Here is a 22622-nt window from a genome sequence, read left to right as displayed (position 1 = left end):
GGCCGCTGAGCCTGCGCGTCCGGAGCCTGTGCTCCGCAACGGGAGAGGCCACAACAGTGAGAGGCCCGCGTACTGCAAAAAAAAAAAAAAAAAAAGTCCCAATCATATTGGGACTTGTGAGCAGATTATTTTTCCTAGGATCTGTGTAGAGCTCCTCTAACTAAGGACGTGCAGTGCGAATTGTGTGGAGAGCAAGCACGGAAAAAATATGTTTTTACTCATCCTCGGCTTTCAGCCCATGCTTGGCTATTCATCTCTTGCTTTTGGGGTCCTGCCTACTCCACTGATTTCTGGGCCCTGACCTCTTTCTTGCTGCCAATGCGCACTCCTTAGCTCTTTGTTGGAGGTTCGTCTGCTCCTCCAGCTGTACCTTCTTCCAACCACGAGCTCACACATGACTCATTCACCATCATTCACTTGGTCCTATATAGAGGATCCCCACTGAGACTTCTTTCCTGACTGTGGCTCTGGCTTCAACCCCTAACCAGCTTGTAATATTTGCTCTTGAATAAAGTATATTTCACTTTTGTGGAAACAGTTATTAGGCAAATATAATTCCAGTCAGTGGCAGCATATTTGGAAGAAAAACTCATTTATGTTTATTTATTCTTTTTGTCCCTTGCATCCAGAAGATGAACACAATACTTCTTAATACTAACATTGTCCCATCTGAAATAACGTAACTAAAAGGTTTAAAGATGAGTTATTTCAAATCTCTTCAGCAATTCAAATGAGGTGGATTTTTAGTATATACTAGGGTAGCTGCCATAAAAAGCAGCCAGTGTCTGCAAGGAGTTGCTTTATGGCACATCGTTTTCAGAAAATAATCATTAGTCTTAGATATCAAGGGCGAAATATTTAAACAAAGACATTTGCTCTGTGTTTCTCAATCAGACATGATACAATAGTGAGGGCACTGCATGGGGAGTCAGGGGGCCTATGTTTCAGTCTCTAACTATAGTTAAGTGGTTAAGAGCCTTTTCCCACCTCCACTTTCATCTAGGTAGGGCTGAGCTAATAGTACTTGCCAATAGAATGTGAGTGGAAGTGATTGTGCCACTTCCCTGCTAATGTGGCTTTAAAGCAAGCATCCTGTCTCCATGCTCTCTTCCCCTAGCTCCTGGCTGGATGCTGACACCCAGGATAACCTTGGAGGCCACATGTTGAAGACGGTACAGCCATTCTCACCCAGAGTTCCTGAATGGCCACACAAATAATCAGTCCTTCCGTCTTATCAATCAGGAACATTTGCACTATGTTAAGCCATTGACATTTTGCGATTTTTGTGTTATAGAAGCTAGTATGTCCCTAATTAAGTTGTTTCACTTCTTTATGCCAATATGTTTGGGTTGTTATAAGGATTAAATGAGTTAGAACAATGCCTGACACAGAATAAATGTTCAGTAAATGTTAGCTATTAATATCACTACCTGCTCTGATGCTAGCAGGTTATGGGTCATTGAACATGTCAGTTTCCCTGGCCCTCCATTTCTTCAACTGTAAAACATAAGAGTCATGCTTGGACTTCCCTGGTGGCGCAGTGGTTAAGAATCCACCTGCCAACACAGGGGACACGGGTTCGAGCCCTGGTCCGGGAAGATCCCACATGCCCGGAGCAACTAAGCCCGTGTGCCACAACTACTGAAGCCCGCGCACCTAGAGCCCGTGCTCCACAGCAAGAGAAGCCACCGCAGTTAGAAGCCCACACACCGCAACGAAGAGAAGCCCCCGCTCACCGCAACTAGAGAAAACCTGCGTGCAGCAACGAAGACCCAACACAGCCATAAATAAATAAATAATTGATTAATTAATTAATTTTTTTAAATGTCATGTTTGATGACCATATTTCCCAAAGTTTGAAACTTTATAATCAGAAACCTCTTCAAATTGCTAAGAAAAAATATTATCTCAACCCATGGAAGGTGGCCAGAGGATGAGGGAGAGGCATTCAGAACATCAGGTAAAGAGGGAAAGAAGGAAAACAGAGAACAGTCCAAAGGATGCCGAGAGGGAAAACCACTATTTAAAGAGAAGCATATTTTCTTTTTGACATTTATCCATCAATTCTGAAATAAGCTTCAAAGAGAAGATTTACAAACCGTGCTGTGTCCATGAGACTTTCATTCACACCCAAATGAATATCTTGTGTGGTAAGAAAACAAGGGTGTCCTCCCAGAAGTGCAAAGCCTACAGTAAAAGAGAGAGAAAAAAGGCATTTTGAAAAAAAGAAAGTAGCAAACAAAAGTATGAGCAATCAGCACCATCTCAATTGAAAAGTCGAAATCTTTCAATCTCACCAGCCTCTCTGATAGGGAATTCCCAGGTAAAGCACAATGAGGAACGGAGAGAAGTAGATGACATTTTCTGTACCAGCACTTAACTCTCCTTCAGATGTGTGCCCATTTCTCCACCCTCTTGTTCAGATCTTGGCGATATGGGGCATGTTCTCATTTGGAAACTATACCTCATTTTTATTCTTTAAAATATATAATGATGTCCACCAGGAAAATGGGAAAATAAACCGTAGTATGGGACATCATGGATTACAATGGAATACTATCCAGTAATAAAAAGGGATGCACTACTATACACACAACATGGATGAATCTCACAAACATTATGCTGAATGAAAGAAGCTAGACGCAAAAGAGTACATAATGTATAATTCCATTTATGTGAAGTTCTAGAATGGGCAAAACTAACATAGAGTGGCTGAAATTAAAGCACTAGTTGCTTCTGGAGAGGCTGATTGGCTGGGAAGGAGCATCGGGGAACTTTCTGGGGTTACAGGAATACTTTATACCTTGATAGTTTGTACGTTACAAACCCATATACATGAGTATATGTATTCCTCAACACTTATTGAACTGTACACTTAAGATCTGTGCATCTTCCAGTATATAGATTATAGGTTAATTTTTTAAAATAAATTTATTTTATTTATTTATTTTTGGCTGCATTGGGTCTTCGTTGCTGCACGTGGGCTTTCTCTAGTTGTGGCGAGCGGGGGCTTCTCTTCATTGTGGTGTGTGGGCTTCTCGTTGCGGTGGCTTCTCTTGTCGTGGAGCACAGGCTCTAGGTGCGTGGGCTTCAGTACTCGTGGCACGTGGGCTCAGTAGTTGTGACTCGTGGGCTCTAGAGCGCAGGCTCAGTAGTTGTGGCACAGGGGCTTAGCTGCTCCATGGCATGTGGGATCTTCCCGGACCAGTGCTTGAACCCGTGTCCCCTGCATTGGCACGCAGATTCTTAACCACTGCACCACCAGGGAAGCCCAAGCCCTTAATTTTTTTAAAAATTGAAAATAAAGTGAGTATTGAAATGGCAATTTCAGGTCACTAAAAGTCAGCAAGATCAGAAGGTCATTCAACTGCTGTATTTATCCTCCAACCAAGACAGGGCTAAGCACCACTCACATATTGCCCTCACCACTTTTCAGCCCTCCATGGGATGTGAGATTATTGCAGACATCTGAGCAGATGAGGATGGCTCCTTCCCCACCCTCATAGCACATTCCATTGGTCTGGGAGGATGACACAGAGAGGGGCCTGCCCCAAGCCATAGCTAAACTCTGTGGTAACAAGGAGAGCCCTTTTACCACATACCCTGAGGCAAAATTATGGGAAATGGTGACATCCAATGAGAACTTTACTTTCTCATTTGAGACAGGTTCAATAGGCAGGCTTTCTTAGATATACAGTGTAAAGGCAAATAAGTATAATTACAAGATAGAGACTTGTCTGAGGAATTTTGCAAACATTACTTTTTTCCTCATTGTAATATATACCTACTTTGTCTTTTGGAAAATATGCAACAGTCACAATTTTCTAATCCTACCTGTTTCCCATGAGAAAGGAGGAAATCATTAATCTCATGGTGAGTTGGGGGACAAAGAGTTTTAGACTCATGAAGGGGAATTTGACCCAAAGTCTCATGAAACAGCCCACTGAAACCTTAATGCAACTTGAATATGGATAGGTGATATTAACAAATGATATTAACAAATCATTTTTATTAGGTGTGATAATGATATTGTAGCTATACAGAAAATATTCTTATTTATTTGAAATATGCATACTGATATATTTTGAGGTAAAATTTCATTGTAGCTTTAAGTTACTTTAAAGTATTTCACTATCTGGGACTTCTCTGGCAGTCCAGTGATTAAGACTCCATGCTTCCACTGCAGGGGGCACGGGTTCGATCCCCGGTTGGGGAACTAAGATCCCGCATGCCATGCTGCGTGGCCAAAAAAAAAAAAAAAATTTCACTAAGAAAAATGAACAGATAAATCAAAGAAGGCAACATATTAACAGTTGACTGATGTAAGGGGTATTGGGTTGCTCATTATGCTAATCTTTCTATTTTCTGTTCATTTGAAAACTTTCCTAAGTAAAACAACAACAAAAAATCCACAACAGAACAATTGTTCTCATTTCTGTTACTACATTTAAAAAATAATTATATTCTACCTATTTCATACTTAAAAGTATTCTCTTAAAAATACCCCGACCAAATGGTTTTTTAGCTACAGGCCACTATGTTCTGACTCTAGCAATGACTAGTCACAGAGCACTACCAGGTGCTGGCACTTCAGAAACTTTCTTCCATTGAATCCTTCACTCTGACAAAGAGCATATTAGATATTATTATAAGAATTTTATAGACAGGAGTTTTGAGAGTCAAAGAGTCTAAAAACTTGTTCAAGATTGTTTTTAAGAACCTAGAGTTCTCTCCTAGGAGAGCCAGCCCCTAAGCCAACTTACATTGGGATCTACAGAGACAGGACAACATAGTGGAACTGGATTCAGTCTTCATCTGAAAATCAGGCAGTTTGCCTAGAGCCCTAAGATCCCTTTCAGATCTGATGTGCTACATCCCAGGTAGAATGAGAGAACATGAAACACACAAACAGTCCTACTTGCTATGGGCCTTGTAATAAAGAATCTGACTCAATTTATGATGTTCGATTGCTACCCACCATCACTCTCCCTTCTCCTCCCGCCCTGTGCACAGGCATCTTCACCCCAGCCTCACCCCACAACCACAATAAAAGCACAAGCCATATAATTTTCCTGCTCTCTAATGCCACTTTGGGACCAATTTTGGAGCTAGCCCTGCTCTCCCCAGAAAGCCACATTATGTGAATAGTAAACCTTTTCATACCCTCTTGGTGCAAGTATGTTATCCTCACTGTCAACAATCAAACCACATTTTGGTGGGAGGCACATCTTGTCTCTGTGGAGTGACCACCACAGGTCCTAGCCTCATGGCATGGTTCTAAAATTTATTCATTCATTCTAAAAGTATGTGCCTGATGCTGTTCTAGGCACTGTGAAAAGCATTGTAAACAACAAGGTACAAGTCCCTGCCTACCTGGAACTTTCATTCTAATGGGGGATAGATAGATAATAAACTGAATGAGTAAATTAAATATCTTGTATGTTAGATGTTGACAAGTGCTACATGAAAAATAGGGCAGGGAGGGAGGATAGGCAATGTAAGGAATAGGAGTTATAATTTTAACGTGGTCAAGGAAGCCACATTGAAACATACAAGCCAGTGGGAAGAGCATGTCTTGAGGGCCTGAGGAAGGGTCATGACTGGCGGATTCACGGCACAATAACAAAGTTAGTGTGGAAGGTACAGAGTGTGTGAGGAGGAATAGTTGGTGAGGCTGCAGAAGGAAGGTGGGAGGAAGCAACAGCTTTGACTTTTGTCTGAGTAAGACGGGAAGCCATCAGAGGGCTGGAGCAGAGGATGACATGATTGGACGTATGTTTTAATAGAACATCCATAGTGGGGCAAGGGCAGGAGCAGGGAGACCAGCCAGGACACTTGCAAAAATCTGGCTGAGAATCGATAGCTTGGAACAGCATAGTAACCACTGAAGCAATGAGAAAATGATTGGATTCTTGATATATTTTGAAAGTAGAGCCAGCACTCGGTTGATAACCTTACTTCCCACCTCAATGAAAAAAATGGTAACAGAGAACTTCCAGATTCCATCACCCCATTTCCGTACTTGTCAGCATCTGTACCCATATATTCTGCTTCCCTTCCTGTTCAGCATAGATGAACTTTCCATACCCCATGTATGGACTAGAAGCCATGCCCCCTCACCTACTCAAGAATGTTGCTCTACCAACTCTTCCCTTTCTCTTACATTACCTGCATCTTAAATAGGCTACTCTAATGTTTTCACTCATTAATTTAAAAAATGCAAACTTTCTCTTGTCCTTATTTCCCCTGCCAGGTATCCATTTAATTCTTTGCTCTCTTTGCAGCCAAACTCTTGTTTTTTCTTTCTCTCTCCAGTTCCTCGTCTCATTTCCTTCAAATCTATTCCCGTAAGTCTTTGGCCCCCCACTTTGGCACCAAAACTCCCCTCACCAAGGTTACCAATGACTTTCACATTGCTACATCTAGTGGCCATTTCAGTTCTTATTTTTCTTGACTTTGGAGCAACTAACAAAGTTGTTCACCGCCTTGTCCTTGATAAACTTTCTTCGCACACCATCCACGACACCACACACTCTTGCTTTTACGTCTACCTCGGTAGTTGCTTCTTCTGAATCGCCATTGCTGGTTCTTTCTCTTTTCCTTTACCTCTTAATGTCGATGTTCCCCAGGGCTAGTCCTTGGTCCTCTTCTCTCCATCTGCACTTATTTCCTTTATAATTGTATCTGGTCCCATAGCCTTAAATACCATCTGTATGCTGATGACTCCCAAGTATTCTAGGTCAAATTTCACTCCCCTACTCCAAACTAATATCCAGCTGTCTCTTCAACATCTTTGCTTGTGTGTCTAAAAGACATCTCAAACTCAATACTTCCAAAACTGAACTCTTGATTTTCCCCTCCATCCTGCCTGACCTGCTCTATCCTGCTCCATCCTGCCCACAGTTGCTCAGACAGAAACCTTGAAGTCATCCTTGATGCCTCTCTCTTACCTGATACATCAGGGATCTTGTTGGCTCTCCCTTCGAAACATATCCCGAGTCTGGCCCTCCTACCCCTTCCTCTGCCACCACCCTGGCCCCAGCCTCTATGTACTATAGCAGCCTATTGACAGTTTTCTCCGCTTCTATCTCATCTGCACCCCCAGCCCCGAAGTTTATTTTCAACAGAGCAGTCAGAGAGATCCATTTAAAATGCAAGTTAGATCACATTCCTCCTCTGTTCAAAACCCTCCAAAGATTTCCCTGTTGTGCTCAGAGTAAAAGGCAAAGTCCAAATAATGGAGTACATGTTTCTCCCTCACTTCCAGGCAGTCTCCTCCTTGCTGAGAGCACTTATCACCTTCCAGCGTGATATATCATCCACTTAAAATGTATTATGTCTATTGTTTATCGTCTGTGTACCAACTAGAATGTCAGCTTCATGAAGAAAGGGATTTACCTCTCTTATTTTTCACTGATATATCAATCTCAGGAGCCTAGAATAAATACTGGTACATAGTAAGTATTCAAAAAATACTGAACAAATGCAGGAAGGATTTTGACTCTGGAGAGAGGACCCATTCTTTTCACTTGCAAACATCTCCTAATTTTGTTAATGGAATTTTCTATTACGTGTGAAGTGAGCTAATGCGATTTAGTGACGATTATAATCACTAATCACTCTTGAGCCCTTAAGCTATTTCTAAACAGGGAAAGTCACCTAAACAAAAATGAATCCTGCACATTCATCCAGAAAGTATTTACGGTGCACCTACGATGTGCCTGGCACAGGGATGAATGCCATTGAGGGTTGGGGACTGTGGAGGAAGATTTCAGAGGAAATTTAAGGCCTCCTGGCAAGTCTGCTTGAAGTCATACTCTTACTTTGACTAGAAGTCATTTTGCTGTGACAACGCAGGATTTGTTTGTTGCCTTTTCATTTTTCTCTTTGTGCTGTAACGAAGATTCCCGTCAAGTCTGGACTTATGAGGTAGGGGTAAGAAGAGAGGTTACAGAAAGTGTTAAGAAATAGGAGTCGAAGCTGTGAATGAAAAATGTTGCCTGCCCTATCAGCACACAAATGACGCCGTGGGCTATCACCAGCCACTACCACCGCCCCGAGAGTGAGTCCTGAGGGAACTCCCAAGGGAGACAAAAGGGCTGCCCACTGCCAAGCCCTCAGTCACTACAGCCACCCCAGCAGTGCACCCTGAGGGGACTCAGGATGGGAAAGAATGGGATACTGGGCCTAGATAATTAAGGTGCATATCAAAGGAATGATTTCCATGAGCCCAGATTCTTGCTTCTTCCCTTACATAGAAAAGTGCTAAATTCAGTAACTTGAGATGTCTGGTTTTCTTTCATTAACGGTAATTTTTTGATGTTCCGACTACCTGGATTTTGTTGCAAACACTCCTATATATCCTGGTTCCTCCCTCACCTCTTCAGAACAGTCCCTCAGAGCTACCTGAGAGGCTGCCTCCCAGGCTTAAGTCCTCAGCAGGTCCACCGAATAAAACATAAGTCTCAACTTTTAGGTTGTGCAATTTTTTTTCAGTCGACAAAGCCTTCAGCAACTCTTGAAGGAGATTAAATGGGAGGACATTGCTTCTAAGAAGGAATTGCCTCTGCAATTTTTGGTCACCGATCGAAAAGAAGCCTCAGACCCCAGTCCAAAAGTACAGGTCAAGCATTCACCAGTTCATCAGACGTGGATGGCATTAAGGTGTCAGAGGTTCTGAGAAGCCACCAGGAGCTGCCATTGCTGAGGAAAGGAGGACAGCTGGACGGGTCTCTACTCTCTCTTCACTCTTCATCCAGAGGAGTTTGTTTTTATCTGTTTCACTTGTTTATGCGTACGCATCAGATATTTTTGAACAAAGGATTTCACCTGTTAATATCTTAATTTCTGTCTGGGAAAATAAAAGTACATCTTATTTTACTGTTCCTTTTCCTCACGGATCTCTGCAAGCTTTGGAAGAAGGGGTATAAATAGAATTCACGCTCTGGAAATGTAAAGGCTCTGAGAGCTCTTGCTGGTAGAACTAAGGCAGCTATTAACCTCTCTGTGCTTCACTTTCATTCCTGCAGCATGGGATCACATTTTTTATATTGCCACCTCTGTAAAGATGGTGGATTTGAAACAGCTTGGAAAGCACTAGCTTCCATTTCACCTTGAAAGTCAAATACCAGTGTTAAATAATGAAAAGAACCATCTCATAGGATGCCCTGTGCATTTTTCCATCAGCTGCTGCACTTACCAAGATTAATAAATGTATCCACCTATCTGCTCAATTAATTTGCAATAAAAGAGTATAATCATCAGTAGACACACAGGAGAATTGTGCAGTTTGGCAGGCAGGCATACACAGAGAGTGGGTGAGGAATGAATAAGCTACAACTACACACACAGCAACATCGATACAGCTCCCAAACATAATGCTGAGCAAAAGAAGCCAGACACAAAAGAGCATATGCTGAATGACTCCATTTCTATAAAGTTCGAAAACAGCGAAACTAATCTGTGAGGTTAGAAGCCAGGATAATGATTACCCTTTGGGGGCAGAGCAGGGGTCGGGCGGGGGGAGTAGCAAATGGAAGAAGATACAAGACAGGGCTTCTGGGTGCTATTCACATCCTGTTTCTCTATCTGGGTATTAGTTACAAGGATGTGTTTACTGTAATAATTCATTGAACTGTAGTACACTTAGTGATTTGCACACTTTTCTCTAGGTGTCTTACATTTAAATAAAAATATTACATGGGCAATTAATATGGCTTGATTTGGGTGAAGAATTTTTTTTAATTAATTTTTATTGGAATGTAGTTGATTTACAATGTTATGTTAGTTTCTGCTCTACAGCAAAGTGAATCAGTTATACATGTACGTATATTCACTCTTTTTTAGATTCTGTTCCCATATAGGTCATTACAGAGAATTGAGTAGAGTTCCCCATGCTATACAGTAGGTTCTTATTAGTTATCTATTTTATTGGGTGGAGAATTTTATTTTGTCCCCCGAGATAAGTATAAATGCTGCTGTATCTTTGCAACTCAGGCCTGGGATGGAAGCCTCAAGGACTGTCCTCTGAGGATCACCCCATCCCAGAGGCTGACACAAATCTGGGGTAGCAATTGACAGTTTTAATTACATCCTATTTTCATTCTAAATACCAAGGTAACAGGTTTTGATGAAAAATTGTGTTAACCGACAACCATTAAGATGCACATGTACACAGTAGAAATGCTCTGCCATGTTGGGGGTTGAGGTTTACCATTTCTGTACGCATTTAAATCAGCTGCTTACTCTGACTGATTCTCCTACTGTTGAGTTTGGCAGGATGCCATATGCAATGAGACCCATGGGTATTTATTGAGGATAGTGATGAATACTCTGTGAACCATAACTTTTTATGGTCATATGTTCCTTTTCTCATATATTGATTATAGTTTGTAATTTTGTGCAGATTTCAGAGCTTTTTTTTTTTTTTTTGGCCTTGCCACACGGCATGCGGCATCTTAGTCCCCCGACCAGGGATCAGACCTGTGCCCCCTGCAGTGGAAGCGTGGAGTCTTAACCACTGGACCGTCAAGGTAGTCCCAGAGCATTTCTCTATAGAAAAGCCTCATTTAACAAAATGCTTAATGCCACCTGTAGAAACAGCTTTATTGGAATAAAACATGACTAATAAATGTCTGAATTAAATTAGACACTTAAAAAATACATTTAGTAATAGCTTCAAATCCTGGGTCTGCCATTTATTAGCTATATGTCTGTGGGCCTTTTGCTGAACCTATTTCAGCCTGTTTTCCTCAGTGGTCTCACCCTCATGGAGTTGTCATGAGGATTAAGTGAGATAATCCATGTAATTAATGTAGAGCACTTAGCACAGGGTCTGTACCCAAAAGCTTATTAAATCTTCACTCTTGGTTTTATTAGTAGCTTGACTACCACGTGATATGTGCATGCTAAAACTGATCACTTATTCAGGGGTATTTAAATCGAAAATAATATTTGAACAGAGAAACGTGGTAGGCAACACTAACAACCAAGAAATATACAAGAAAATATATACAAGAAAATATAATCTGAAAGAAACTTAAAATTGAGAAATTTCTATATATTAATCGATTCTTTTTTTTTTTTTTTTTTTTTTTTTGCGGTACGCGGGCCTCTCACTGCTGTGGCCTCTCCCACTGCGGAGCACTGGCTCACGGGCCCAGCCGCTTCGGGGCATGTGGGATCTTCCCGGACCGGGGCACGAACCCATGTGCCCTGCATTGGCAGGCGGACTGTCAACCACTGCGCCACCAGGGAAGCCCATATTAATCGATTCTTTTGATGACTTCAAAAAAGAACACCTCTCTTAAGTACTAATGATTTTAAAAGATGATAACCAATGTTGAAAAGGAGCAGAATTTCAGAATTACTGACTGGCTTATGCAATATTCATTTTTCCTTTACTAAAACATCAGATGTCATTGTGACCTTTTAAAGAACCCAGCTTTAAAGAGCAAAATGTTCTCAGCAGTTTTCTTCCTAGGACTTTAAAGATTAGATGACACCTTATATGTTTCCTTTCTTCCTCCTTCCTTCTCTCAAAGGGCAAGGGGAGTGCATTAGTAAGAACAGTAAACTTGAGATCTGAATCCTGGTGCCAATTTGTATCAATTGCATGAACTTAGCAAGTCACTTGATCACTCTGAACTCCATTTTGTTATGTATTTGAGGCGCCTCATTGCTGATCGTTACAAGGCAAGAATCGCTTGATGTAGTTGTTTGCTTCTGAACCCTAGAAAGCTCTGATGCTTGTAAGTAGGATAAGCTATGCAAAGGATCAACCAACATGTTTTTGTTTGTGGTACCTTTTCCTCAGTCCTATCCATTTGCCCATTTGGGCAGTCATATTATTGATTCAAGGGAGGTCTGATGGAGCAGAAATGCAGAGAGAAACAAGAGGTGATGGATGGCTTATGAGTTTCAAAACAGACTTTTTGAAACTCATTACAGAGATCACAGTTTGAGAAAAAAGAAATTTTGAGTTTCAAGAGCTTAGGATTTCAGGCATAAACAACAGACTTAAAAGAATACTTGGATAGTCAGAGCCAGTTTTTCCTCTTACTTTATCACCTGGGAACTGGAAGGGGAAGAAAAGCTGCAAGAGCGAAGAAGCAGCAGAAATAGACTTTTTTTTTTTTTTTTCCTTGCGGTACGCGGGCCTCTCACTGTTGTGGCCTCTCTCATTGCGGAGCACAGGCTCCGGACGCGCAGGCTCAGCGGCCATGGCTCACGGGCCCAGCCGCTCTGTGGCACGTGGGATCCTCCCGCACCGGGGCACGAACCCATGTCCCCTGCATCGGCAGGCGGACTCTCAACCACTGCGCCACCAGGGAAGCCCAGCAGAAATAGACTTTTGACACTGTACCCTGCTGTCTGTCCCCCAGGCCAAGGACTGAAGGGTGGGGAGCATGATGGAAATTTCAGATGAGTTTGGGGAACCCCAGAGCTGAGATCACCTGTGTCTTTCTTTTAAGACAGCATTCTAGGAAGGAGCAAATGTTCTAGAACTGCCTAGCACCCAGAAAGAGGAAGAAACGATAGAGTAGAGAGAGCCTTGCAATATCTCTGTGCCCACTGTGGCGTGCAGAGCTGCCAAGAGGTTGAGAGAGCCAAACCAAGAGATAGCTCAGATCCTGTGATCAAAGTAAAGCAAACTCCACAGTAAATGGGAGCCAGTCAAGGTCAAATAGGCCTGGTCCAAGGTTCAGAAGTCTCATCAGATTTCAGCATAGACATGTGATGGTGATGTCCTGATGACCAGTGACCAGATCCCCATAACTCTTAGATGCCTGGACATTGAGATACTCTCCAGGACTTAACCATGACTGTGGGGAAAGGGGGAAGAGACCCTAAATTGACACAGTAAACACTTTTTAAACAACTGAGGATTGCCTAGCGTTGCAGAGATTGTTTCCGTCATCCAGCAAAATTGATACAAACAAGGAAAAGTTCTTTACATGTTAGAAAAATACACGTTTCTTGCTGACATGAGTTGGAGGCCTGAGAATTTATGCCCACTGACATTCTGTACTGAACATGAAGAATTATTTGGGACTTCTAGCCAAGTCCTCATGGAATCCCTACAGATGAGACTCACCCTTCTGCTTGCAGCTTCTATGAGAATTGGGAAGAGCATTCAGAGGCTTGCACTACTAATTCTCAGTGACAACGTTTGCCCTTTGTTGTTGCCAAAGAGACAAACAAATCCCCCCACTGGGCTACTCCTCCCAGGTCCTCACCCTCTGGCCCCCCCCTTCAACACAAGTCCAAGTTTGTCTATGGACTCACCTGTTTCTGTGGACAATCTTGTTCGAGTGCTTCTTTTTTCAAAAATCATGCCTAAGGACTTTCCTTGCAGTAAAGGCAAATACTGAAAGTCAAGGACAAGAAAACAATTAAAATGAAATATACATTTTATATCCAATAGCAAGGATTGCGTTTCAAAACTTATTCTTTACATTATCAGAAAATGTAGAGTAATTAACACTGTTCCCAACCAAGTGTTCAGGTGTTATTTAAACAGTGAATTTAAAGTGTGTTTTTTCATGTTGTATACAAATGGGGGAAGGGAACAGGAACTCCCACAGCTTACTGACACGTAATGAGAAAGTAGTATTAGTTGCTCTGGGCTCAACCTGAACATTTGTTCCAAAGTTTATTAATATTTCATACTGGAGCCATCTTCTTACTTAAATCCGTGAAAACCTCTACCAGTGTTCAGTGACCTTGAAGATGCTTGGTTCAGAAGCGTTTTCTCAGCTAGGAATGTGCTTCTCTGTCACAACGTGGGGTACTCAGACTCCTAAAGATGAAGCTGCAGAGTTTCAGCTACACTTTCATCACGCATCCTTGTGAGAGTGCAAAGACTTTGTTCCTAGAAGTCATGTGGAAACAATCTGGAGAGTTTGGGTGTGGGGTGGAGCTCTACCTCCTTCCTCTTCTGTAGATGGACCTCCCGGTAGGATGAGTTCTAGAACAGACACATTCCTGCCAGCTAACCTTCCTCACCACGAAGTGTGAAGAACAAAAAGCCTGGGATCTTGGGGGACATTTTCTCCTTATTTCAAGGTCTTCTATAGGAACCCATAGCAGTTGGAGTCACTCCTATTTTCAGTTCGTTCTTAGGAACTTGGAGAGCTAGTGAACTAGATAAGAAAATGAAGGTTGTGTAAAACTTTCTCAACCTGAAACCAGCTCTTTCAAATGCTTCTGAACAAGCTTGGAATACGAAAACACTTTCACAATTAAGCAGTCTCAATGAAGCTGCTGCACTAATTAAGCGTGTTTCAAACATAAATTGCTCAAAATGCAGAATAATGCTTCCAGCAAGGCACCATATCTCATCTCTTCTCCTACTTGGTTACCATTTAATTGTTTCTTCGCTAATCTAAATTTTTTAACACTGTCACATCATCCTGAATTTTTTGAAATTATCCTAATGATGATATATTTGATATTCATCCACAATTGAAATTTGTTGCTAGAAAAAATGTATCATCCTTATTTTTCATTTGATAGAAAACACACAGAGAAAAGAAAAAAGGTATAAAAATAAAATCCTTCCAGAGAAATGATTCCTTAGGTTCTGATTCAGTTAATAATGACTTTCAACATTCCACATGAAAGAAATGCAATGAATTGTCACTGAATAACTGATTTGTATGCTTTTTATGTGCCTGTACACTCAGTGATAATCAATTACCTTGCCTGTGTAGTTTCATTACTTAGCTACTGTTTAGGAATTTTAATGTATTTTCTTTTCCCTCTTTCTCTGGAAAGGCTGTCATTAAAAAGGCTGATTGGTGGCAGTGGAAGGTAATGTGGAAATGCTACATACCTCTCCTTTCTGTTTTATCCTGAACTTCAGATCTGCTGATAGCCATAGCATATACTTAATTTCTTCTCCTGTAAAGTTCTTTAGAGTGAGGAGGTCACGACCCTTTAGCTGTACTTTATTTTGTAGTGGTTGTCCACATCTACAAAAAAGAAAAAGAGAACTATACATTTAAGAAAACAAAATCTATGTCCTATGGTAATTCATTGTTTAATTCTTGACACAAAACATAGCAAACACATAGCAACATTGCAAATGTGTAGCCTCATGTGTCTCTGCAAAGTGCTGATGCCTTAAAATTGATACGGCTGTGGTTTACATTTTAGATAGACAGTATCCTGAATGTTGAGAGAAAAGAAAAATTTGAGGAAAGAGGCTGAATTCTTCTCTGCTGGAAATAACCATATGAGTGGCTTCGTTATGTATTAGTTAGGCAAGTTACCTAAACTCTCTCTGCACCTAAATTTCTCACCTAGAAAATGAGTATAATAATCTTATAGGGTTGTTGTAAGGATGAAATGATTTAATACATGGAAATCAGACAGTGTCTGGCATATAATAAGTATTTGATAAATTTTAGCTATTATCATTGAAATCATTCAGTGGTACAAACAGAATTTGTTATGTACATACAACAGAAAACAATTTCATTCTTTTCCCTCTACTGCCCTTCAGATATGTTCTTGAAGATTTGTTCTTTCTTGTCCCTGGTCAGATACAACAGACCCTGTGGCTTTTCTATTAACTTTTAGGGGGAAAAAAGTCCTCTGCTTATTTTATTCCCTCAAAGAGTCTCAGTAAAAGCATGTGTAATAATAACAATGATTTTTTTTTTAACTTTAAGAAATGTACTGCAGGACTTCCCTGGTGGCACAGTGGTTAAAAATCCACCTGCCAGTGCAGGGGACACGGGTTCGAGCCCTGGTCCAGGAAGATTCCCACATGCCGCGGAGCAACTAAGCCCGTACACTACAACTACCGAGCCTGCGCTCTAGAGCCCGCGAGCCACAACTGCTGAGCCTGCGTGCCACAACTACTGAGCCCGTGCGCCACAACTACTGAGCCCTCGTGCCACAACTACTGAAGCCCGCGCACCTAGAGCGCATGCTCCACAACAAGAGAAGCCACCACAACGAGAAGCCCACGCACCGCAATGAAGAGTAGCCCCCGTTCGCCGCAACTAGAGAAAAGCCCATGCCCAGCAACAAAGACCCAACGCAGCCAAAAATAAAATAAATAAATAATTTTTTTAAAAAAAGAATTTCAGCAGATTTCTGAGAATAGATTTAGAGAGATCCACCATGATGGATTTTCAATGCCATGACTAAAGTCTGAAGACAAAAAAGATACCAAGAGCCCCCCCAAACAGAATTAATGTTGAGGCAAGAGCACGTATGGCCTGTGGCCTAGGCTGAACACAAGACCTAAGAGTCCTGGAGGAGACGTGACTGAGGTCTAGTATGTTGCTAAAGCTGGAATCCTCTAGGGCTCAACCACTCCAGTATTGTATTTGCACTACTAGGAACAATGGTTGGACATATGCATGTGAAACAAAAGCATTATAACCTTGGATCCTATGCATAGCAGCCTGTGTCAAGTGCAAAAACCTGGAAAACTGGTGAGAGGACCTGGTGGGATAAGTTTTTGCCCATAGCACTATGAGGGCCAAATCCAAAGTACATTAATAATGAACTATACTAATATTTTGGTTACCTCTTTCTGTGAACCCCTTTTGGACAGAGTAAGTCCCCTGGGTTCTTGGGGACAAAAAGAGTGGAAAGGTAGATCTTGTAAATCTGTCATACTAGCCTGTGAGGGTTGGAGTAATTAACTGGAAAATTTTTTAAAAACTGTATCTCACCTGGTGAAGGGGGTCGTACTGTTTTCACCATTGAAAAATCATTAGAGCAGCCACCACCTTTCTCAATTCTGTCCAGGAGGCGGGGCAGGAAATGTTGCCTTGGGAAAAAGAGTTGTTTTTCATAGATATCAAGAGCTAACCAGGAAAATTTATCACTGGAAGGAAAGCAAACACAATGGTTCCAGTTTAAATTCCTATCCTGTTTACTGTCTCCTCCCCTTGGCTCCAAAATGGAGTTGCCACACCTCTTTCCTAAGCTACTTAAAAATTAGAGAAAAGTAGAAAACCTCCACAGTTGTACCATGTTGAAATGCCTCCTCCACAGACCCCTTTTTTCCTGTCTGTATCAAGCATTTCTTGCTTTCTGGTGATAAACTCACACGTGAGTTAGCTAGGTAAAACCACTGGCCTAAAGGGCTATTAAGTTCTCACAGAGACCCAGTGCTTCAGTTGGAAGCAGCCTACTCTAGTTCATGAGCCAGACCAAGGCCAGAATCACTATTTTAGTGTTCCCATAAAATGCTTGGTCTCTTTGTACTCAAGTGTGTCTCCTTGGTAAACCAGACATAAACCACATTATCATTCTTCAGCCAACACATAACGGGGAGAATACAATATTGGAGAAAACAATGCGAACCACATACAGATTTTCTGTCAAAACTGTCATGGCAGTCGGTTATAGCAGAGCTTTTGAAAAAGGCAAGACTCATTCGTTACATTAATTTTATCCCTTGCAAAAATAATTACAGAGATTTCTTGACCCCAAACCACTGAATGCTAAGAAGTTAGGCCAAGGTAATAGTAGACCCTTGTGTTAGCTTCACCCAAATATCTTCCTAGCTAGAAAATGGAAGAGTATTCTCTATTGGCAGAATGAAACCTTTCATTGCTACAGTCTGCATTTTCCAACCCTAGTAAATAGTTTGGAGTAGCGGAGGTGACCTGGATGTGTTCCCTTGTATAATTGTATTTTGTTGGAAGAGAAAGTGCTTAATTCGAGTAAAATGTGGTCAGTCAGAAACTGACTTTGCCAGAGTAGGAAAAAATTCAGTGTTAAATGATATTTTGATCCCCACGGAGAGTTTGAGATAAAGACTTCAGCTTCTGGAGGCATAAGAGAGGGCCAGTGGGCCTTATGGCAGAGATTTTGGTGTTTCTTTAACATTGCAGACTGATACAAAAGGCATATTTTCTTGGTGTTTCTTTCTTCTTTACTGAGATTTTGGCTATATCTTTTAAAAAGTGGGGGGGGGGAGGGGGGGGGGATATTGAGCAAGGGGAGATTGGCCAATTTGATCAATTTGGAAGGATCAAAGTCATCAAAGCAGTGGAATGAAAAGAGCAGTGGTTTTAAATATTCAAATTCGAGTCCTAGTTCAGCTATGACCTTGGGAAGATCATTATCCATTTTTGGCATTAATTCCTCATCTGAAAAAGTAAGAAAATGAACTACAAATCAGTGATCCTTCATGTCTTTGTCTTCCACAACACTCATGAAGTTCATAAATACAAGATTTCCCACAGGCCATACTGGAGCCATCTGAATTCTCAGTGGGCTAAATTTAATTTCATCCCTTTCTTTCCATCTCAGAAAGGTATATTGCAACGCATGGCAGGGAGAGTGACTCCCTTTTCACAAAACCCTTGAATATGATCCTATTGATTTGGAAAATAAAAGCACAAATCATTTCCAAATTTCTCTATTATTAACAATAATAATAATTTACTAATAAAAATATACCTGCAACATTTGTCACTGTTGCCACATGCTCATATGTGGTATAAATTACTATTGATAACTGGGTGACTGGATAGTTTCTAAGATACCTTAGATAGTGAGTATTCTAAAACTGTAAAACTTTGCCCTCATCTGAAAATTGAAGAGTGGGGTGAGGATTCCTGCAGACCTACTATTAAAGGGCTGGAAACGCGAAACTGTCAAAAAACTGTGGCCGCCTCTACTTCTTTTATCTTAGTTAAATTATTAAATTACTAAAACTAACAAACTAGAAATAAAACCCCAATTCTACTGTTGGCCAAGGGAAACATAATGACCCCATTCCATTCCTGGTCTCATGCCTTGTATAATTTTCTGAAGTGAAGAAATATGTTTTGTTGTTGTTGTTGTTTGGTTTTAATTAATTTATTTTTAGCTGCATTGGGTCTTCGTTGCTGCGCACAGGCTTTCTCTAGTTGCGGTGAACGGGGGCTACTCTTCGTTGCAGTGCGCAGGCTTCTCATTGCAGTGGCTTCTCTTGTTGCGGAGCATGGGCTCTAGGCGGGCAGGCTTCAGTAGTTGTGCCACGCGGGCTTCACTAGTTGTGGCTCATGGGCTCTAGAGCGCAGGCTCAGTAGCTGTGGCGCACGGGCTTAGTTGCTCCGTGGCATGTGGGATCTTCTCGGACCAGGGCTCGAACCCATGTCCCCTGCGTTGGCAGGTGGATTCTTAACCACTGTGCCACCAGGGAAGCCCCAAGAAATATGTTTTTTTAAAGGCACTCATTTTCAATTATGATGGAAAATGTGAATAACCAAAGAGGACTGTTTTCTCCCTTCTACACAAGAGCGTGGATGGCCTGTAATTGCTTCGTCTGCATGTCCACGTATGTATAGATCGGCATGTGTGTGGGATGAAGGGAACTTAATGAGTCCTGTAAGCCCTTAGAGAGGCCTGGAATGAAATACCTGAAAACCAGTCACCTCCAGCTCCAATCCATAACCTCCACAGAATTGGGTGGCTTAGCTCAGTATTCTCTGAAGAAATTTCTATTTGTGAGATGAAATTGAACTGCACTTACAAGTTGGTCTTCTCTGATAAAGAAAGATATTATTTTAGTGGTTTCTTTAAAAGCTATAAGTGGTTTCCTTAATAGGAACAAATCACAGGACACTGTCTATTATCCAAACACAGCCAGGCTCTAGAGCCTTGTTTGTGAGATGAAAAGCCTATGGATTGGGTGTTCTCGGCAGTCTTGGTGTCTGATCCTATTGATTTTGTTAAAAAAAAAAAAGAAAAAAAAAGAAAAAAAAAGAAAAGAAAAAATAACTGACTAAAAATGATTGATCCGGGAGCCTGTGTAGATGGCTTCAGCCTCACTTGAGCAGTCATTTTATCATGCCCATGTGATATGACTGCTTGCTTCAAAACTGTGCAGTCCCTATGTTGTGGCATTGCCAAACCCTAACCACATATTTCCTACTACTCTCTAGCGCTACACTAACATGGTATGTAACAAGCGCCCTCCGCCTTTCCCAAGAGAGACAGGGGTGGGGAGGGGAGAATGGGGGAGTGGGGGGATGCGGAAGAACCCGAATCTCTGCAGAAAGCTGAAAATCAAAGTAAAAGTACCCTACAGGCAGAGATAATGGGGAGATTTTCTCTATTGTTAAGGGGTCGTCAAAGATTATAGGTCTTATTGGAGATCAGCAATTCTGAAATCATCTAGCTGGCAGGTAGAATGGCTAACAAAAAGAGCAGGAAAGAAAAATACTCACGCCACCTGAAAAGGACACCATTTCAGTGTTAGGCCATTTTTCAATAGAGACTCATGCTCTGTAGTTTCTAATGACATGGGTGATTTGAGGCTTTCATATTTTCAAATAGCAGGTATAGATTTGGGCTGATTTAGCCATGCTTTTGCCTCAGTCCCCATTCACTGTTAGAGATGGCTAGCCGGGATTTTCAGAATCATAGTCTGGCTACTGGATAGAGAAAATAGAATCTTAGTAAATGCCCCAAAATGCCTAAATATTTGGAAGAGGTTTTTACTTGCAAAAATTTAGCCTGTAATAATGGTAAAAAAAAAAAAATCAGTCATCACTGTGATTTTCAAAGAAGAGTGTAAATTTAAGCTCCAAGCTTTGGTTATTCATTCAGTTGATTATTTCCAGCTCAGTGATGAGTCTTTGTTAAAAACCGTGGAATGAAATTTCATCGCACTTTTATCTGATGTAACTCAGCGGGATGGAATGATAAAATAGTGAACATTTGCCTGTCACTTGACAGTTTTCACACACATTATCTCACTGATTATTGCTAGACTGTGATTTCATGTGTCTGGAATGAAATAACTCATTTACCTTATTTACCACTGTATCTCCAACACCTTGCTTAGGGCGTGGCACAAAGTAGGTGCTCAATAAGTATTTATTAAATAAATGATTGAACCATCCTGTGATGTAGGCAGAACAGGTATCACTCTTTCTCCCATTTTATAAGTGAAGCAACATCACAGAAAAGTTAAGTGACTTGCTCAAGTTTATATAACCAGCGAGTGGTAGTGCCATGCCTTGAACCCAGTTCTTTAGACTCTAAACCTGAGCTTTCCTCCAGATGCTTGGTTTATATAGTCTAACTCTGGCACTAACTAGTAAACCCCGTAATCTCTCTGGGCCTCATTTACCTTATCTGTAAAATAGGAGAAGGCATTATTCTGTGGCTCTGAGGTCCCAACTTTACAATATCATTTACAATGTTGTTCTGGCTTCTGAGTGGTGCTAATTGGTAGAGTCCAGAGAGTCCAGAGCTGTCAGGTGGCCTAGAGAAGGGAGGCCCAGGGCCACTTCCTAACAGTGGGAGAAAACTTCAGACTAGAAGCTTCTAACTTTAAGAGTCATTGAGGTCATTTTGAGGTTGGTTTCGGTTGTCAAGAGGCACTGGGAAAATTCTGATTGTTAACAGGCAGTTACTCTAGAAGCTTTCTGGCAACAATGTCCAGATTTGATGGCCTTGCTTCCCCGATTAACCCATCACCCTTGTCCTCTTCCCCAGGGACACACTCCACACCACCTTCGACCGCAGGCATGGCCAGTTGGCTGTGAGGAGGATGCAACTTTGTAAATATTTATGTAGTCGTTCTTTGGGGGTCTATTTTTTTAAAGATTGAATCAATCCCCATGCCCCAGAATGATATATTGTTTTCAGGCAAACCCAAATACAAGCTGAAGGCCCTGTGAAGATTAGTTCCTCTCATTTCCTTCAGCCAGTTGCTCCTTTAGAATGTACACAAATGGAAGATGTCCAGAACATTTAGTCTGTTATACGTGCCACGGTTAGTCGCCCCCCACCCCGCCGTCACCTCCCAGCACCCCATGAAATCTGATTACAGAGGACCAAGAAATGAAAGCTCAGCTGGAATTAGAGACAGCTGTCTCCAACAAGGGTAGAACCTGGCACTATACCTTGCAGAAAGAGGCCTTAGGAGGCTGCACTTCTCTGCAGAATAGAGTTTCATTTATCACCACAGTTCCTAAGCAGAATAGAGTTTCATTTATCACCACGGTTCCTAAGTCAGACTCAAATCTCTGGCCATCACTTACCGATAATTTCGAACCGCGAAACTGTGACCGTTTCTAAGAGCTGCCTTGTTCAACAGGATCCTCAAATTAAACAGCATGTTCTTTCGATAGTGAAAAGGATGATTCTGCGCTCTTGAAAATGCCGCACCAAGGTAGCCAGTGGGCTCCACCTGAAAGCTAAGAGTCCTTTTGATTACAGTGAGAGAGCAAAGGTAATATCACCCTTCAACTACCTTATCAAATTCCCCTGGTTAGAGATACTGCAGGGCAGAGTCCAGGAGCATTTGAACTTTAAGCCAAGCTCCATCCACCACTGTGGGGTTTTTTTTGTTTGTTTTGGTTTTTGTTTTGTTTTTCTTGGAGAAGGAATCCTGACTCTTTTGGTGCACAGACTCCTCATTTTTCATAATATATTTATGCTGCCACATACTTATACAAAATCAATTGACAAGTACTCGTTGTGTGTATAATATATGCAAGACACTGCAGTGCTGGCTGCTGTGAAGGGACATAGAAATAACTCATTCCAAAAATGCGAATTGGCAGTGCAAAACCCCAGATGTAGACGTGACATCCCTGAGTATTTCCAGTGATATCACTTTCCTCCAAGTCCCAGCCTTTCTACAAAAA

The 22622-nt window shown here is 41.5% G+C and overlaps 1 protein-coding gene across 1 annotated transcript in view; it reads right to left on the bottom strand.

Annotated features, from left to right (window-relative positions):
* Positions 1–22298, bottom strand: part of OTC (ornithine transcarbamylase) — a 56591-nt gene extending 34293 nt beyond the window's left edge. Inside the window, exons 1-4 of the mRNA XM_007451976.1 lie at positions 22014–22298; positions 14837–14975; positions 13288–13369; positions 2100–2187 (exon numbers count right to left, since the gene is read on the bottom strand). Coding sequence (XP_007452038.1) covers positions 2100–2187; positions 13288–13369; positions 14837–14975; positions 22014–22090 — 386 coding nt within the window. The 5' untranslated portion in view covers positions 22091–22298. The remainder of the gene's footprint in view (positions 1–2099; positions 2188–13287; positions 13370–14836; positions 14976–22013) is intronic.
* Positions 22299–22622: the final 324 nt, after the last annotated feature.

The sequence above is a fragment of the Lipotes vexillifer genome, unplaced genomic scaffold (assembly GCF_000442215.2).
Source record: "Lipotes vexillifer unplaced genomic scaffold, Lipotes_vexillifer_v1.1 scaffold847, whole genome shotgun sequence".
NCBI lineage: Eukaryota > Metazoa > Chordata > Mammalia > Artiodactyla > Lipotidae > Lipotes > Lipotes vexillifer.
This window is presented reverse-complemented; position numbering and strand designations above follow the sequence as displayed.